This window comes from Sinohyriopsis cumingii, chromosome 15 (assembly GCF_028554795.1).
Source record: "Sinohyriopsis cumingii isolate HCF-2022 chromosome 15, ASM2855479v2, whole genome shotgun sequence".
In the NCBI taxonomy this organism is placed as follows: domain Eukaryota; kingdom Metazoa; phylum Mollusca; class Bivalvia; order Unionida; family Unionidae; genus Sinohyriopsis; species Sinohyriopsis cumingii.
The window spans coordinates 56,677,435-56,692,689 of NC_142975.1; the positions used below are offsets into that span (position 1 = coordinate 56,677,435).

General features: G+C 36.7%; 1 protein-coding gene and 1 long non-coding RNA gene across 2 annotated transcripts in view; one reads left to right on the forward strand and one right to left on the reverse strand.

The window, feature by feature from the left end:
• The first annotated feature begins 262 nt into the window (after positions 1 to 262).
• On the forward strand, positions 263 to 11,200 carry LOC149781845 (uncharacterized). The gene is made up of 5 exons (XM_089935017.1): positions 263 to 400; positions 1,890 to 3,407; positions 5,798 to 6,021; positions 10,798 to 10,993; positions 11,146 to 11,200. Exons 2-5 carry the CDS (start codon positions 2,410 to 2,412, stop codon positions 11,198 to 11,200), a joined length of 1,473 nt encoding a protein of 490 aa, XP_089791143.1. The 5' UTR covers positions 263 to 400; positions 1,890 to 2,409.
• Positions 11,201 to 11,391: 191 nt separating this feature from the next.
• Positions 11,392 to 15,255, reverse strand: part of LOC149781846 (uncharacterized) — a 37,298-nt gene continuing 33,434 nt past the window's right edge. Inside the window, exon 3 of the long non-coding RNA XR_016414802.1 lies at positions 11,392 to 11,657. This is a non-coding gene — a long non-coding RNA (uncharacterized LOC149781846). The remainder of the gene's footprint in view (positions 11,658 to 15,255) is intronic.

Below are 15,255 nucleotides of genomic sequence, written 5' to 3' on the forward strand. Positions count from 1 at the left end.
GAAACACCATGGCCTCTCCTAGTTCTTGTTCAAACAAAATTTTTCTTTTATAAAATTAGAAAGTGTTGTTCGGTCCAGTCCACCCACACACACCCAGTTCCCCCGCCCCCCCCCCCCCCCCCCCCTTTGTTGGCCCTGATCGCAAATACCAACATCACATGTATTGGCCTTTGCAAGTATTAGTCCAACATTTATTTTTAAAAATTCATTCGGACCACTTCGGCTATTTTTACGTGACATGAGTATGCCTTTATGCCTCGGAGCCACTATAAATATACAGGACTGACGTCGTGGTTACAAATGTACTCTGCACTCCCTCATAAGAAACACCGCATGAATCTCACTGGAGTGAATGTGCCACGTTTGTGAATACACGGTGTTTATGTAGTTATGATTGTAGGTAGGTAGATATTCATTCTTCATCCGTTGATAAAGAACGTGATTGATGGGGATAAAATTACGGTACATAGGAGACCAACCATTTAATGAGGGTGGGGGTGAGTGGGCTAGGATTTATTTTCGACCTGGGAGATATGTCTTCTTTGACCACTTGCAGGCCGGCCCATGGGCAAGGCGAACGAGGCAACCGCCTTAGGCCCTGCACTTTCAAGGGCCCTGCGCTGCTGCCAGAAATCAACTCCGCAATGTAATTTTTTGGCTCGTGTCCCCGCTCATTGCTTGCTGCTTTGGGCCTCGCACATCCTAGTGTCGTTTCTGTCCGCTAGATAATTGTTTTTAAAACTAATATAATGGATACGGTAGGATGTCTCTCTCTCTTTCTCTCTCTCTCTCTCTCTCTCTCTCTCTCTCTCTCGTTTGATAAGTCGGAGCAAGAATATTTTAAAAAAAGGGAATTAAATGTATTAAAAAAAAGTCGTACCCTTCCTCTCTAATTCAATCGCCGGTGCGCAAACTATATGCACGAGGTGCATAAGGGGATACCATAGTGACATTCATCATTATAAAGAGGGGTGGACAAAGACAAAAATTTAAGAAGAAATATATAAACAGTCTTGCATGTTTATAACAGCCTAGTCTGAGTTTCCTCTGACCCTTGTCACACCATTTTTGATATTTGGACATTTATACTGGGGTGTAGGGTCAGAGTTCATTCCCTATCGAAAAGTTGGAATTCGCCGCTTATTAGTCGGCCCAGCAAACTTGAACGACCTTTCATCGAGATAAACCTCTATTTTTATCCATCTGGCTATGACATTGTAAGAAACTTAAGGTGGTCAGTTCATACAGTAGGTTACTGAGTATTGTTGCTGTTGTAGAGTTTAACATCTTTCAGCACAATATAGGCTATACGTGGCGGCCAGTATAAATGGTGGAGGAAGAAGCCGGGAAAACCTCGGAAAGAATCACTGATCCACGAGAAGCTACTGACAAGCTTTCTCACAAACCCACATTGGCCGAACCCGAGAATCGAACCCACTCTGACAGAGGTGAGATGACAATGATCCGTAACGGTGAGCGCTTTAGACCAGTCGACCACTCGGAGCCCCTGGTTAGCATGTTGGTAGGCAAGTAGATAAATAATTAGTTAAGTCAGTAAGTAAATAAATAAATAATTAAGTTTTCGCTATCAATATAAACAAAGGACATTAAAATTTGTATCAACTCACGAGCCTAGCCAGATATATATATATATATATATATATATATACACACACACACACACACACACACACACAAATAACGCACAGACTGAACGCATTTTATGAACGGATAATTCTAGCATGTTTATGCTGTAAGAGGTCATTATTTCCATAATATGTTAATCTGATTTATACATTCCTTTTTTTATCTATTCCTATCCTCGTACTAAACCGGAGTTTTGCATTCGTTCAGAGAAGGCTACAAAATAATGAAGAATATTCTTGCAGGCTGTACTAAAGGCTCCAGCAAGGAACACTGGATTCACAAAAGAAGAATTGAACGACGAGTGAAACCAAGGGTTGATAATGACCTTTTCTTCTGATGTAAAACCTTGTTATCGCTGAAACTGAATCCGGATAGAATTTCGTACAGCTTATAAACCATCAATTTCCTAGCCAGTCGACACGAATCGATTTGAAATGGTGGAGATCGAAAATAGTATAGACAACATATTCTCGCTGAATTTGCGTCGTGTTGTGGAGTATTTGTGAAAATGCATGCCAAAAGAACGTCCGCCATTAGAAACTGTAGATATTTCTAAAGTCAGGGTACTACACGACAATGTATCCTTTGGGTAATTACTGAGGCAGTGTGGTATATATATATATATATATATATATATATATATATATATATATATATATATATATATATATATGACAAGACGCCTGCCAGCATCAGAGGGGGTAGTACACGACAGCGTATCCTTTGCGTAATTGCTGAGGCAGTGTGCTAAAAAAATATAATATGGATGACAAAACGCCTACCAGCGTTAGGGGGATATTGGACAAAGATGAAGCTAAAGACCACGATTTTGACTTCGAAGAACATTCTGTTGAAGGCATCGATTACGAAAATAAAGTTGTAAATAAAGAAGGAGACTTCTGCTCTAGAGGAAAAGCTGACACACATACTAATATGAATCCTAAAGTACAGTCTCACAAGAAGGCAGATGAGGAACACGTTGAAGTGGAAACGTTTATCCAAGTAGATTTGGCTGAAGAGAAAAGGAAAGATGAACGGAGGACCAAAAACGTTAAGTTTGATGCTGTAAAGAATGAACAGACGGTATTATCGGCAGCGGAACGATTACTTAAAGACCAAGATAATTGTGCGAATTCCAAGAAGAACAGTGCTGGAATCGAAGATGACAAAAATACAGACGAAGAAGTTGATAATCACTGTGACGAAGCTGACGCTCCTTTTGGAACGAGGGAACGACCGTCATCGCCATTTGCCAAATACAGAAAAAGTTTAATCTTGGAGTCTCCAGACACTTCAATAGATATCAGTGATAATGGAAATATGAAACTTCAAGAGGAGGATGTCATGAATGGGCTTAGTAATGATTATACAGATCTATATAAATTGTCAGAAGGAACGATTGTAAACGGAAATAGGGCTAGTACGTTCAAAATCTTAAGGAGCTCCGTTCGCCGTCTGGAAAGGCCGTTGTCTGTTTTTGCCGTCACTGTGTCAGTATTACTGTTCATGGCAGATATTGTTACCGATTGCTTGTTGGCGGGAGAATACTACAGTGAAGCAAAGATTGAACTATTGTATGCAACTGTTGTGTTTATCATCGGTCCTGCTCTAATTATGTCTGTCGTGGACCTATCCTGGTTGTACATTGACATCAAGAAGAGACATTCTTCAAAACCATGGAGTAATAAGTGGACCAACATGAAATGGATTCTCACACTTCGTGTTCTGCTTGGAGTTTTCTCATTCGGAAGAATTGTGCGGTATTAAGTTTTATTATATACCAATACCTTTTAATTTTTACTAAAGAAAAACTAGAATTTCAACACTATTTTCTAGGTGTAGGAAAACGAATTTACTGATATTTTCCGATTCCATTCCATTGCATCAAATTCTCTAACGAGGCTGCCCATTTCGGCTTATCAAAACGGTTGAAATTTAAAGCAGTTTATTTTATTTTTTTTAGTTACGGTATAGTGATTTTAATTAAATAATGTTATCACGGTAATCTGATCTTGATTGCTCGATATGTCTTCTTAGTTAGTCCTTATCAGGAGTTTCCGATGCTGACAACTCAGCATAATCTATCAGTCACAATCTCTCTCTCTCTCTCTCTCTCTCTCTCTCTATATATATATATTCCGACTACATATTGGTCGCATGTGTTATCATATATCCAGTACGAGCATACGAAAACAAATTCTTGGCGCTGAAAGCAGGTAGTAGTTTTTGCCATGCAATCTTCAAAACCTATATATATCCAAACTATCTTACTTTATTGTTGAAATTGATTCTTTTTTAAATAGATATTCAAACACATTGGGTTTTACTTGTATTGTACTCTAGGACTTAGAGTGATGTTCATCCTGTTTTAATGCCGACTTTTGCTTTATTTGGAAAATGGAAGGCGGTCCGAAAGCTGACTGCTTGATGTTCGAATATTCATTTGTTCCAAGGTTTTAAGTCCGAAATAGTTTTGTACAAGAGTTATATTTCGCGAACACTGTAGCCGAAAGTTCCATTGTTCGGAAGTTTAGCACGTTCGAAGAATGAAAGGTCCATAGTGCAAAGGTTCATTGATCACAACTTAGAAGGAAACGTTTGAAAGATTCACAAATGCGAAGGTATATGATCTTTGTGAAGACAACAAGGTGTTCATTAGTCCGAACATATTTGAAAAAGATTCACATGTTCGAAACTGTTTTGGTCTGAAGGTATTTAAAAATGGGTTCATTGGATTGAATATTCAATAATTCGAAGATATTTTTATTGGTCCGAAGGAACATTAGTCCTGAAGGTTCATTGGTCCGAATATATATATATATATATATATATATATATATATATATATATATATATATATATCCAAATATAGTTTCATTTTGTACAGTACCGATGCTTAAAAAAATCCGAACATAATTGAAAATGAGTCCCAAAATAGTATTTATTGGGAAAACATTTTTAAAACCATACAGGTCTTTATCATATTTAATTTAAAAAAATGAACGAAAACAATGTTATCTCAGTTTTTCTTATAAAATGGGGCATTTAAACGGGTGTTACAAATGGATGCTCAAATTAAATATTGGGTGCATTATTAAAGTAATTTTACAGTTGTATTAGTTTTCATGAAATGATTTCTGTTAAATATGCATTATGTCGTAATGAGGCAAGGACAAAAGAGTACACGACTGTAAGGAAACAAAATTAAAAAACATTTTTAAAAAAAAATTATAAGCAGTTACAGAGAAAAATTGGGATTTCCATTCAAATTTCCAAACAATTTACATATACGAAACCTTTCTTTTATAATAAAGTCACTTGTTTAATTTGTCCAAATTAGCATCAACTAGAAAAGAAACTCTTTCGTGCTGTCACCTGTGGCATAAGTGTTGTTGTTGTTGTAGTAGGGTTTAACGCCATTTCTCAGCACACGATAGGCTATACGTGGCGGCCAGTATTAATGGTGGAGGAAGAACCCGGGAAAATCCGGAAAGAACCACCGACCCACGAGAAGGTTTCTCACATACCCACATTGGCCGAATCCGAGACTCGAACCCACGCAGACAGAGGTAAGATGGCAGTGATCTGTAACGGAGAGCGCTTTAGACCACTCTGCCACTCGGGGCCCCTATGGCAGAAGTACGTGCATATTAGAAGAATTATTCCATATGAACCTTTGGTATATCTAACTTTCTGACCAGTGCTCTTCCATCGGACCATTGAACCTTGGAAAAAATTAAACCCTTTTTTCTGATTATGACCTTCAAAAAAATGGAACATTTTCTGGATTAAAAAAAAATCTTTGGGCTAATGTACCTTTGACAACGGAACATTTGTCCAGTCTTTCGGACCAACGCACCTTGGGACATTAAGCCCTATTCTTTACCAATGAACCTTTGGACTAACTTACCTTCTAAATATTGAACCTCAAGGCCACTGAAGCACTCTTTCGGACTGATGAACCTTCGAATCAACTAATCGTCGAAAAAGTTAACCTTTTTTCGAACTATGGAAATGTAACCGGTTCAAGTGCATACCTGCAATATTTTGAAATATTGGGTGGTATTCTCTCCAGTTCAGAAACGTTCTTAGCAACATCTATGTACAGAACGAGTTAGTTAGATAGCAATTATTCTTATTTCTGTTCCAGGAGTGTCCAATATATTTACCATTACCTAATGTTCACGAAAATTAAAAAATCAGAAACCGGAAAGAGAGGAACGGAAAGACTATATCAGAAATCTCGTGCAAAAGAGGAGAGACGAGATTTCTATATGTTGGATTTTATTAATGCTTTCACTGAATCTGGTCCACAGCTGATGGTGCAGCTCTTTCTGTTCTTTCAGTATGACCTGAATCTCGACGTTATCAGGGGTGAGTGTATCCATTACTTTAGCCGTGCAATAAAATTTTATGCTGGTGTATCTTTCGAACGAACTCGGGATGTTATCACTTTTCCCCTTTTCGTTCGTAATAGTATTCTAGATTTTGTCTTAGGCACAAAAATTTACGGAATTCTGTAGCATACAAACTTTTCGACAATAGCAAAAGCATACAAAATTTTCGACAATAGCAAAAATAGAACGTACGTGAAAGGACTTGCTGTATATAAAGTTATTCCTCACTGGCAAAATAAATACTAGTACACACTGACAAAATAAATACTAGTACACACTGGCAAGATAAATACTAGCATATTTCCAGACCTGCAACTTGAAAGACAATTCGGCCCAACTCGAAAGACAATTCAGCCCTACTTTTAACAAATTTTTTTTTTCAAAGAACAAGTAGATACTATGTAAGATATATATATATAATTTAAGTAAGACAAAATGTTTTTGATCATTTGTATAGGTTGTATAATAGAATATATGGGAGAACACACAAACTGACATCTTGCGCATTCTAATAAAAATATTATACACATTTATTTTTTATGCCAAAAATTCTGTGCATCTTCACAACAACACTCTTCCGGTCAAATTATCAATAATGATTTATAAAGTAATAAATAGATTTGTACAATATTCTACAGAACACGTAATATTTTTCTAAGATTAGCAACACCGTACACGAAATATTATAACAAATATATTTAATTTTAGGCTTCAGTTTTTAACATTGCTGCATATAAGACACACTCAATTGCACATGGCTTTATAAAATATAGATGAGAGAGAATAATGCAAAGCATTTTGTCAGTGTTTAGTTGCTGCTCTTAACAGTTAATTTTATTGTTTTTATTTTTCAAGTTGATGTCTGTATGTCTTAGTGTGTGCGCACGTAAACTGAAAGCTCAGATCGGAAACAGTCCGAGTTGTCAAAACTATATAGGTTATATGAAATCTTCGTACAGTGTTAGCCTGCTATGCGTGTTCAAAAATGGAAGCTTTCCGACAGCGGCAAATAGAGGTGTTTATAAAAAAATACCCCGTATTTTGAAAGATTATACACTTTTTGTGCAGATACAGAAGATGAGTTTCACTTTGCTGTCTAATGTCCCATGTTTGATAATTTGAGAAAGGCCTTTTTGTTCATTCATAAATTCGTTGTAATGCAAATATTATTTTCATACAGAGAATCAATAATAATATTAATATACAACATAATTTTGCTATTTATTAGCAAAATCTTTAAAAGTGAGAGAATCAGTGTTGATTTTAGAATCGTTACGATTAGTGATTGCACAATATTTTAATACATGCACGTAATTTGGGCTGATGACCTATGTTACGAATAAAGATTATTATTATTATTATTATTATTAATTGTTTATGGTGCACACATGTGCGCAACATGTACACACTACAGGAGTCTGACGTTTTATCAATAACGTAGGATTAAATCTCTGACAACACAAAATCATCTTATAGGTACTATAAGTGTTAATTTCTAGTACCGATAAGGTGTTTCGTGTTGTCAGTGATTTCATCGTACTTTACTGATACAACCTCAAACTCCTGTGGTACATCCATCACGGTTCAGCACCTTCTCAGCTTAAAATAATAATTAGACACATTTGTTGTTTTATAGCCTGCTTTTAGAGAACACTGCAATAGTTCCTGATTACATAAAATAAAAAAAAAAACAACAAACAAAATAAAGGTAAAATAAAACTGTTTGCTATTAATATTGACATATAAAACGCTACAGTACTGTGGTTGCAGTCACAAAATACAGAACTCCAAAAACAGACATGATACTGGACACAAACCGTGACTCCTGGCAACGGAGAAATTTATAGTGACACCTGGCAGAACTCATAACATAAACATTTGACCAATTTATAGTGACTCCTGGCATAACCAATTCCATAAACAATTGACCAATGTATAGAGTGACTCCTGGCATAACCAATAACATAAACAACTGACCAATTTATAGCGTTACAAGACGAAAGGCAAGCTCTGCTGCCAAAGAGCTGCATTGATTTTAGAAAAAAGAGGACATTTACAAAATAAAACACTTCATTTGATATTTAAAAAAAATATTATAAAATCATTGCTGTAGGAGACTGCAGATTTATGTATACAATGCCACCAAAGAGACAAGCAATATAAATTGTAAAGTAAATTTGTAAAATAAAATATATATATTTTAGAGTATCAGATATCTGTATTAAAATGTTTGCATATACACAGTGAATATCATTTTCATTAGGCAAGTTTGCCGAAATTGCATGACCAAGGTAGGTCAATTTAGTATGAAAGTGTAAATGTTTCCATTCAATACAAACGCTCCAGTGGCCTAGTGGTGAGAGCATCCACCTCCAATGCGGGATGTATGGGTTTGAACCCGAGCCAAGTCATACAAAACTTTTTAAAAATGGTTCTAGCATTGAAATGATGCTACATGTCTTCGGCATGATGCCCCAGTGATAGACATCACTATACACTGCCACATTGCAGACATCTTTGCGATATAATCATTAAAACTACATTAAAAGTCCAATACACACCATTCATTACAAACTGGGATTTTAGATGAATGTCAAAATATTCAGATTATCATGTTTGCGCAGCACCAGTTTGTAGTGTATAAACTAAGGTATTATTATAAGCCATGTTTTGATGTCTAAACATTGCCGCAGGCTAGAGTTAGTCTCTTACACAAGGTTACAGCCACCAGAGAAGACCTGGCATCGTGGATTGGCACAGGCATTAGATCGAGCGACTTCCCGCCTGTGTGTTACAGCTTAGTCCTAAGATCAGAGAGACCAGGGCATGTTCTAAATTCGCCTCCTGTGTGGACAGACAGCGAGAAGGACATTGTCCGCTAAGTTTGATTGGATCGGGTCAAAGCGACATCCAATTGGAATTGAGACGGATAGTGTGATAACAATTTTGATTCGGATTATAACTTGTAACTAGCAAGCGAAAATTTATTCTTGCCTAGGAAGATTGCTGAGCAATATAGGATTACTCCGAGGAAGCCACTCGTAATTTGGCAGTAAAACTTAGCGAGGAGATTCTAAGGAAAGACAAAGCTTCGTAAAGATCAGTAAGTTATTTGCTCGATTTTTGCAGAATATTACAGCATTGTAATTGTAATTATGTGTAGCATATATACTTAATTACTGGGATCGTTTGCATTTATATCTTAAAGTACTGCTACAAGTAGGCCTTATTGAAATTTTCATGGATCAAAATACTGTGTCCTGAGATATTTTGTATGGAAAACTGAACAAAACATATGACTCTTTATTGAAGTTGCGAATTTCATGATGTTGAATCAGATTTCCCGACACTAACCGTCATTTTCAACGAAAGAGCTGGTATTTCAGTGTTTCATTTACTATTTTTAATTGTGATTTTATTCATGCTCAGCAAATAGGGACCAATTGTTTTGGTTGTATTTTCTAGAATAAAAAAAATGGGACCATGCCTGACCCTGTATTTTAAGAGTTTGCGAGTTATTGAGACAGAGGTGTGTTGCACAGATTCCTTAAACACCCCCCCCCAAAAAAAAAACATCAGTAGAACGATGCTTTCTAAATCAAAATTGATTATACGTTAATAAGTCATCAATCCGAGTTCGTTTCAACTGCTCCAATACTATTAAATTAGGTAGCGAGAGCTTTAGTTCCACAGTTTAAAAATAGAAGCTTTGCCGGCTGTATCATTCAACATTAAAGCGAATGGAATGATCTTGCCTTTTTCTCTTTGCACCAATCGCTAGAAGAGATTGATATTGGATTTGTAACATACTTTTTAACAAATTCTGTCATATCGCCTCGATGTATGCAGTGTGACAGTTTATAGTGATCTATAGCAGTGGGGCTTCATGCCGCATACATGTAACATGATGTCCAACCCAGTCACTTTATCCTGAAACCAGGCTGACCAATCTTAACAATAACCTCTTAATGCTGAGTGCCTAACGAGGCAGCTGCTAGTACCAGTTTTATACGTCTTTGATATGACTCCATCGGGGTTCAAGGCGGATGCTCTAACCACTCGACAACGGGAACAGTTGATATTTTTTTATCTAAAAAGGCAGAGACAAGCTAGTTATAATGAAGGACTTCACATTCTGTTGCAGATTTAAGAGCATATTTCCGTTGGTCTATGTTTGTACACATGTAAGATTACTTAAGTTAAAAAGTTTAGGTTTTCCACAATCACGTGTGTGTATAGACACTCGCGTCATGTGACTCAGATGCATACTTCTATCCAGGTACAGGAGTATAACACGCCAATCCTTTAAAAAGAAGCCCCACCCACCTCCTACCAGCTCATAAACATTTTACTATAATGCATAAATTCCTAGATTCTTTACAGTTTGCTTTTGTTTTGGGTTTGATATCATTTTTCAGTACACAATAGGCTGTATATGGAAGCCAGAATAACTGGTGGAGGAAGAATGCTGGAAAACCCCAGTAAGAACCACTGACCCATGGCAATTTACTGGCAAGCCTTCTCACATAACCACACTGGCCGAGTCAAAGATTAGAACCCATGCTGACAGAGGACAGATGGCAGTGATAGACAAAGGTGAGCACTCGAGACCACTTGGCTACCTGTGGTCCCTCTTTACAGTTTGTATTTATACATAGTAGGGCATCTATTGGTAGTTACAGTGATCTGAATTTCATCACAATTAGTGTCACATTATTGCTGTGATTTAACAAATATATATATTCTTTTTCAGTCTCAAGCTTATGCACATCGTGGATCAGCATTGCCTGGACGCTAGTGTCCTATTACAACTACAACAGAGATGCAATTTCAAGAAAACAAGCGCCTACCCTACTTGGAATTTGCATATGTTTTATAGCTCGTGCATGCGAACTTGCTGCCAGGATTACAGCCACTGCCCTTTTTATAACTGTCTTTCATTTCTGGGGGTTCTTCCTTGTTTTCCATTTCCTGGGAATGTTGTTGTGGCTGGGTTTTTTTTCCAGACCAAAGCTTGATGATATAGCAAGCACGAAGTTCGGAAAGGTCTTGTACACAATTCTATATGCATTTGTTTTAAATTTTTGTTTCATAAATCTAGAGGAGAAAAGAACATTCAAGAGGATGCTTGTCTTTTATGTCATACTGTATTCTGAGTCTTTTATAATGGCAATTGCGGTTCTGATAAACGCATTACAGTATGACGGGATCCATTCATACAAGGTTCAAAGTCTGATCATCGTTCCTCTTGGTTGCGTGATTCATCTTGTGGCGCAGACAGTGTTTTACTTGTGTTGTCACCCAACAGTTAGTGAAAAGTACCAGTGTTCAAAGCATATGTCATGCAAATAATGCAAACCAATTTTGTCCTTGGAAGTATGCATCAAAGGGTTACTGAGACATCTTGTATTGAGGAATTTACATGATCATGTGCATGCTGTAACACGTGCCCTTCAGAGGAACTTGTCACTGTTTCCCATTTGTTCCATATTTTACATTCCTCCTGCTATTTTATTACTAGGCCTAAGTATGTTTACTCCACTTTTATGAAGAGTCATCATCGTCTAATGATGATGAGAGAGCCTTGTGTCAGCAGAAGGGGGGATTATCAACCTGTGAAGGAAAAGTAAAATGGATGAGGAATACATACATTTACTGATTATGTTACATTATTCTCTTAATGGGCAGCTTGAACTCTTGTGCAATATACATTTCTGAATGATGTCAGCAATCCCCATCAAATACATTGTTAAAAATCAAGCAGCATCGGTAGTTTGGCCAAGTGTAACAACTAAAAGAAGGAATAATATTGGCAACATATATATTATTTGAAAGAGTGCATGGAGCAGAATTACTTTGGAAGAAAACATGTTGTTAATGAAACTCGCATGAATTTTTAAGTTAGTGTAAACCACAAGAATGTCAAACAAATGATTCAGAAAGAAATCGGGAGGAGTAGGAGAGGTCCATCGGGGTGGTGATAGCAATGACTTACAGAGGAAATGCACAGCATGATGAAGGCCTTCTTTCCTTAGGAAACCACTGTGATTAACTGCATCGTGTTAATTTGTATGGTATTTATGGTAAAGATGAAATACCAGTATAATTCAGTTTTACAGTTGGAAAGTACTATCAGGGTAATACAGGTCATCATTTGGACACTGGATTATATAAGTGGCGGGAGATGGGGAATATTACAGCAAGTACATGGCTTGTTTCATACTCAGATTAAAGGCAGAGCAAATGTAGCAGTTGCAGGGCCTCTACCTGGTGAGAGGCCCCACAAAGCAATGAAATGGTATAATTAGAGTGGGATGGGCTGCTTTTAGGAACTGCACCAAGGCCTCCTGCCACCTTAATCCGGGTTCATTTTATGGCACTTTCAACACATTATTGGCTATATCATATGAAGAAATGGGAGCTAAGTGTCTTAAGATTTGCACCAATCACATTGTAGTAAAAATAATGGCACCTTTTTTAATAGCATAAATATGGTAAGATACTAAACAGGGTAAAGAGCTATGAGAAGGGTGCCACCTTGGAACAGGTAAATATGACAAATGAATCCACACTGGATATAAAATCTTTTCTGAGAACAAATCCTTTCATGTAACAAAACAAGCTGAATTATAAATTTTTAAAAAAAATGTTACCAAAAATAACAACCTGAGCTTGTAGAGTTGTAAAATTCACAGTAAATCTTGACAGCAAAGTTAGCTTGTCTGGAGAGCATTATTCTGCAACACTGGTCACTGAAGTAAAATCAGTAGCCTACAGACAGACGTACATGGACCACGCATATTTTTGTATTGCCATCTTGGATATGAGAACATTAAAATAAATTTTAAAAAGTCACATTGTCCAAGTTAAAATATATGGGTATTTTTAAAATCACAAAATGAAATATATCCATTGCATAAACAGGAAAATACAGTTTTGTTATATACCAAAACTTGCGCCTGAATTGAAGCCTAAAGATTAAAGTCTCTGCAGTACCCCACCCACCTACTCTTTCGTAAGTACACCACAATTTCAATTATATTAACAGGCTGATCATAAAAATAGCAGCAATTCAAGATCTGTTGCACTAAGCTACAGTTCTGACATTATACAATTTTTCACCCTATCTGACCACAGTTAAATCCTACTAAGTTATGTATTTATTTTCACATTGTTGACAATGTAGTACTCGGAAACAGCTTTCCTTGCGTGAAATGTGACAAGTTTCCATTTATTGCACTGGCTCACAGAATTTTAATTTTTTAGGCTGCTGGTGTAATTTCAGTAGCCACACACAATGAAGTGTTGCATTGGCATCATGGGTACTTTTGTACTTACAGATGAAAATAGGATATTTCACATGTAGAAATACAGGAATAAAAAAAAACAATGAAAATTATTTCACTAATTGTTTTATATTCCATGCCCATATGCAAAATCCATTTACCTAAAGTATACTGGGGCTTTCCAGTATTCTAGTAAGGGACCATGAGTAGCAGCAGTATACTGGGGTTTTCCAATATTCTAGTAAGGGAATACAAGTGGCAGCAGTATACTGGGGCTTTTCAATATTCTAGTAAGGGAATACAAGTGGCAGCAGTATACTGGGGGCTTTCCAGTATTCTAGTAAGGGACCATGAGTAGCAGCAGTATACTGGGGCTTTTCAATATTCTAGTAAGGGAATACAAGTGGCAGCAGTATACTGGGGGCTTTCCAGTATTCTAGTAAGGGACCATGAGTAGCAGCAGTATACTGGGGCTTTTCAATATTCTAGTAAGGGAATACAAGTGGCAGCAGTATACTGGGGGCTTTCAAGTATTCTAGTAAGGGACCATGAGTAGCAGCAATATACTGGGATGGGGTTCCAGTATTCTAGTAAGGGACTACAAGTGGCAGCAGTATACTGGGGGCTTTCCAATATTCTAGCAAGGGACCATGAGTGCCAGCAGTGTACTGGAGGGTTTCATGTATTCAAGAAAGAGGCAACAAGTGGCAGAATACTGGTGGCTTTCTAGTGCTCTAGGAACTTGGTAAAGGACCATTAGTGGCAACATTATTCTGGTGGTTTTCATGTATTCTAGTAAGGGACAATGAGTGGCAGCAGTAAACTGCTATGTTCTAGTGTTCTATTAAGGGACCGTGAGTGGCATCATTATACTGGTACCATTCTAATGTTCTAGTAAGGGACCATGAAATGGAAATATAGATTACCATACATGCCAACCTCCCCACCCGACCCCCAAGGAGTAAAAGTGCAATTAATACCATTACAAGTGGCCAAAAAGCGTAATTTGGGTGTAAAAAGTATATTACATGCCAGAATTACAGTACTTACGAAAAAGATGAATTTACTTGTGCTACTAATTCAGTTCTGCAGCTGGTCAAAATACTTGTCACATAGTGCAAGCTCTATGAATTAATACAAACACAATAAACTGAAAAATTATGAATATTCAGTACTTAAACTATTCTACATGATTGTATCATTTCGCTGAATGATTGTGAACTGGACTTGTGCTATGAGCATGATCATGTGCTAAGAGGGCTGTTTTATTTTATTATATTCCTCTTTTAAAGTTTGTGAAGCAGTGAAGGTTTGTCCTTTTTTATTATCTGACATTTCTTGAAGTTTGAAAAGATCCATCTGCTCTAAAATTCTTCGTCATACAACACCCACAACTCGCATCATTAAAAAAAAGCATTTCGCTTAACATCTGGTGCCATTATGTTTAAAAGTACAGACTGGTCTGCTAATTAATTGGCTTATCAATATAACGAACCTGTGAGGAAAAGTTCGTTTTTGAAGAAACCCATCTGTTTTCTTGGAAATGGGTCATATACAGTTGCTATAAATTGAAAATAAAGAAAGTACTCTTGTGCTATTCATTTTTTAAAGAATATTCTCACATTTATACGAAAGGAATTAAAAATATAAAAATGACAAAAATAACTATTGCTCTATTTTTATCATATTTTTCAATGTACCAAGAAAGTGCAATCCATATACAGGCGAGCATAAGACATAACTTAGTGGGATGAAAACGTAATGATTATGCCAAAAGTCTAATGGTTGGCATGTATAGATTACCATACTACAGAGAGCCTTTAAATAAAAATGAACATGTTTATGTGCCTATGCTAAACTTTACTTTTCCGATGCATGAAAATGACTATTAAAACGTTTGTTTTTTTATTGGTAAATTCATTTCT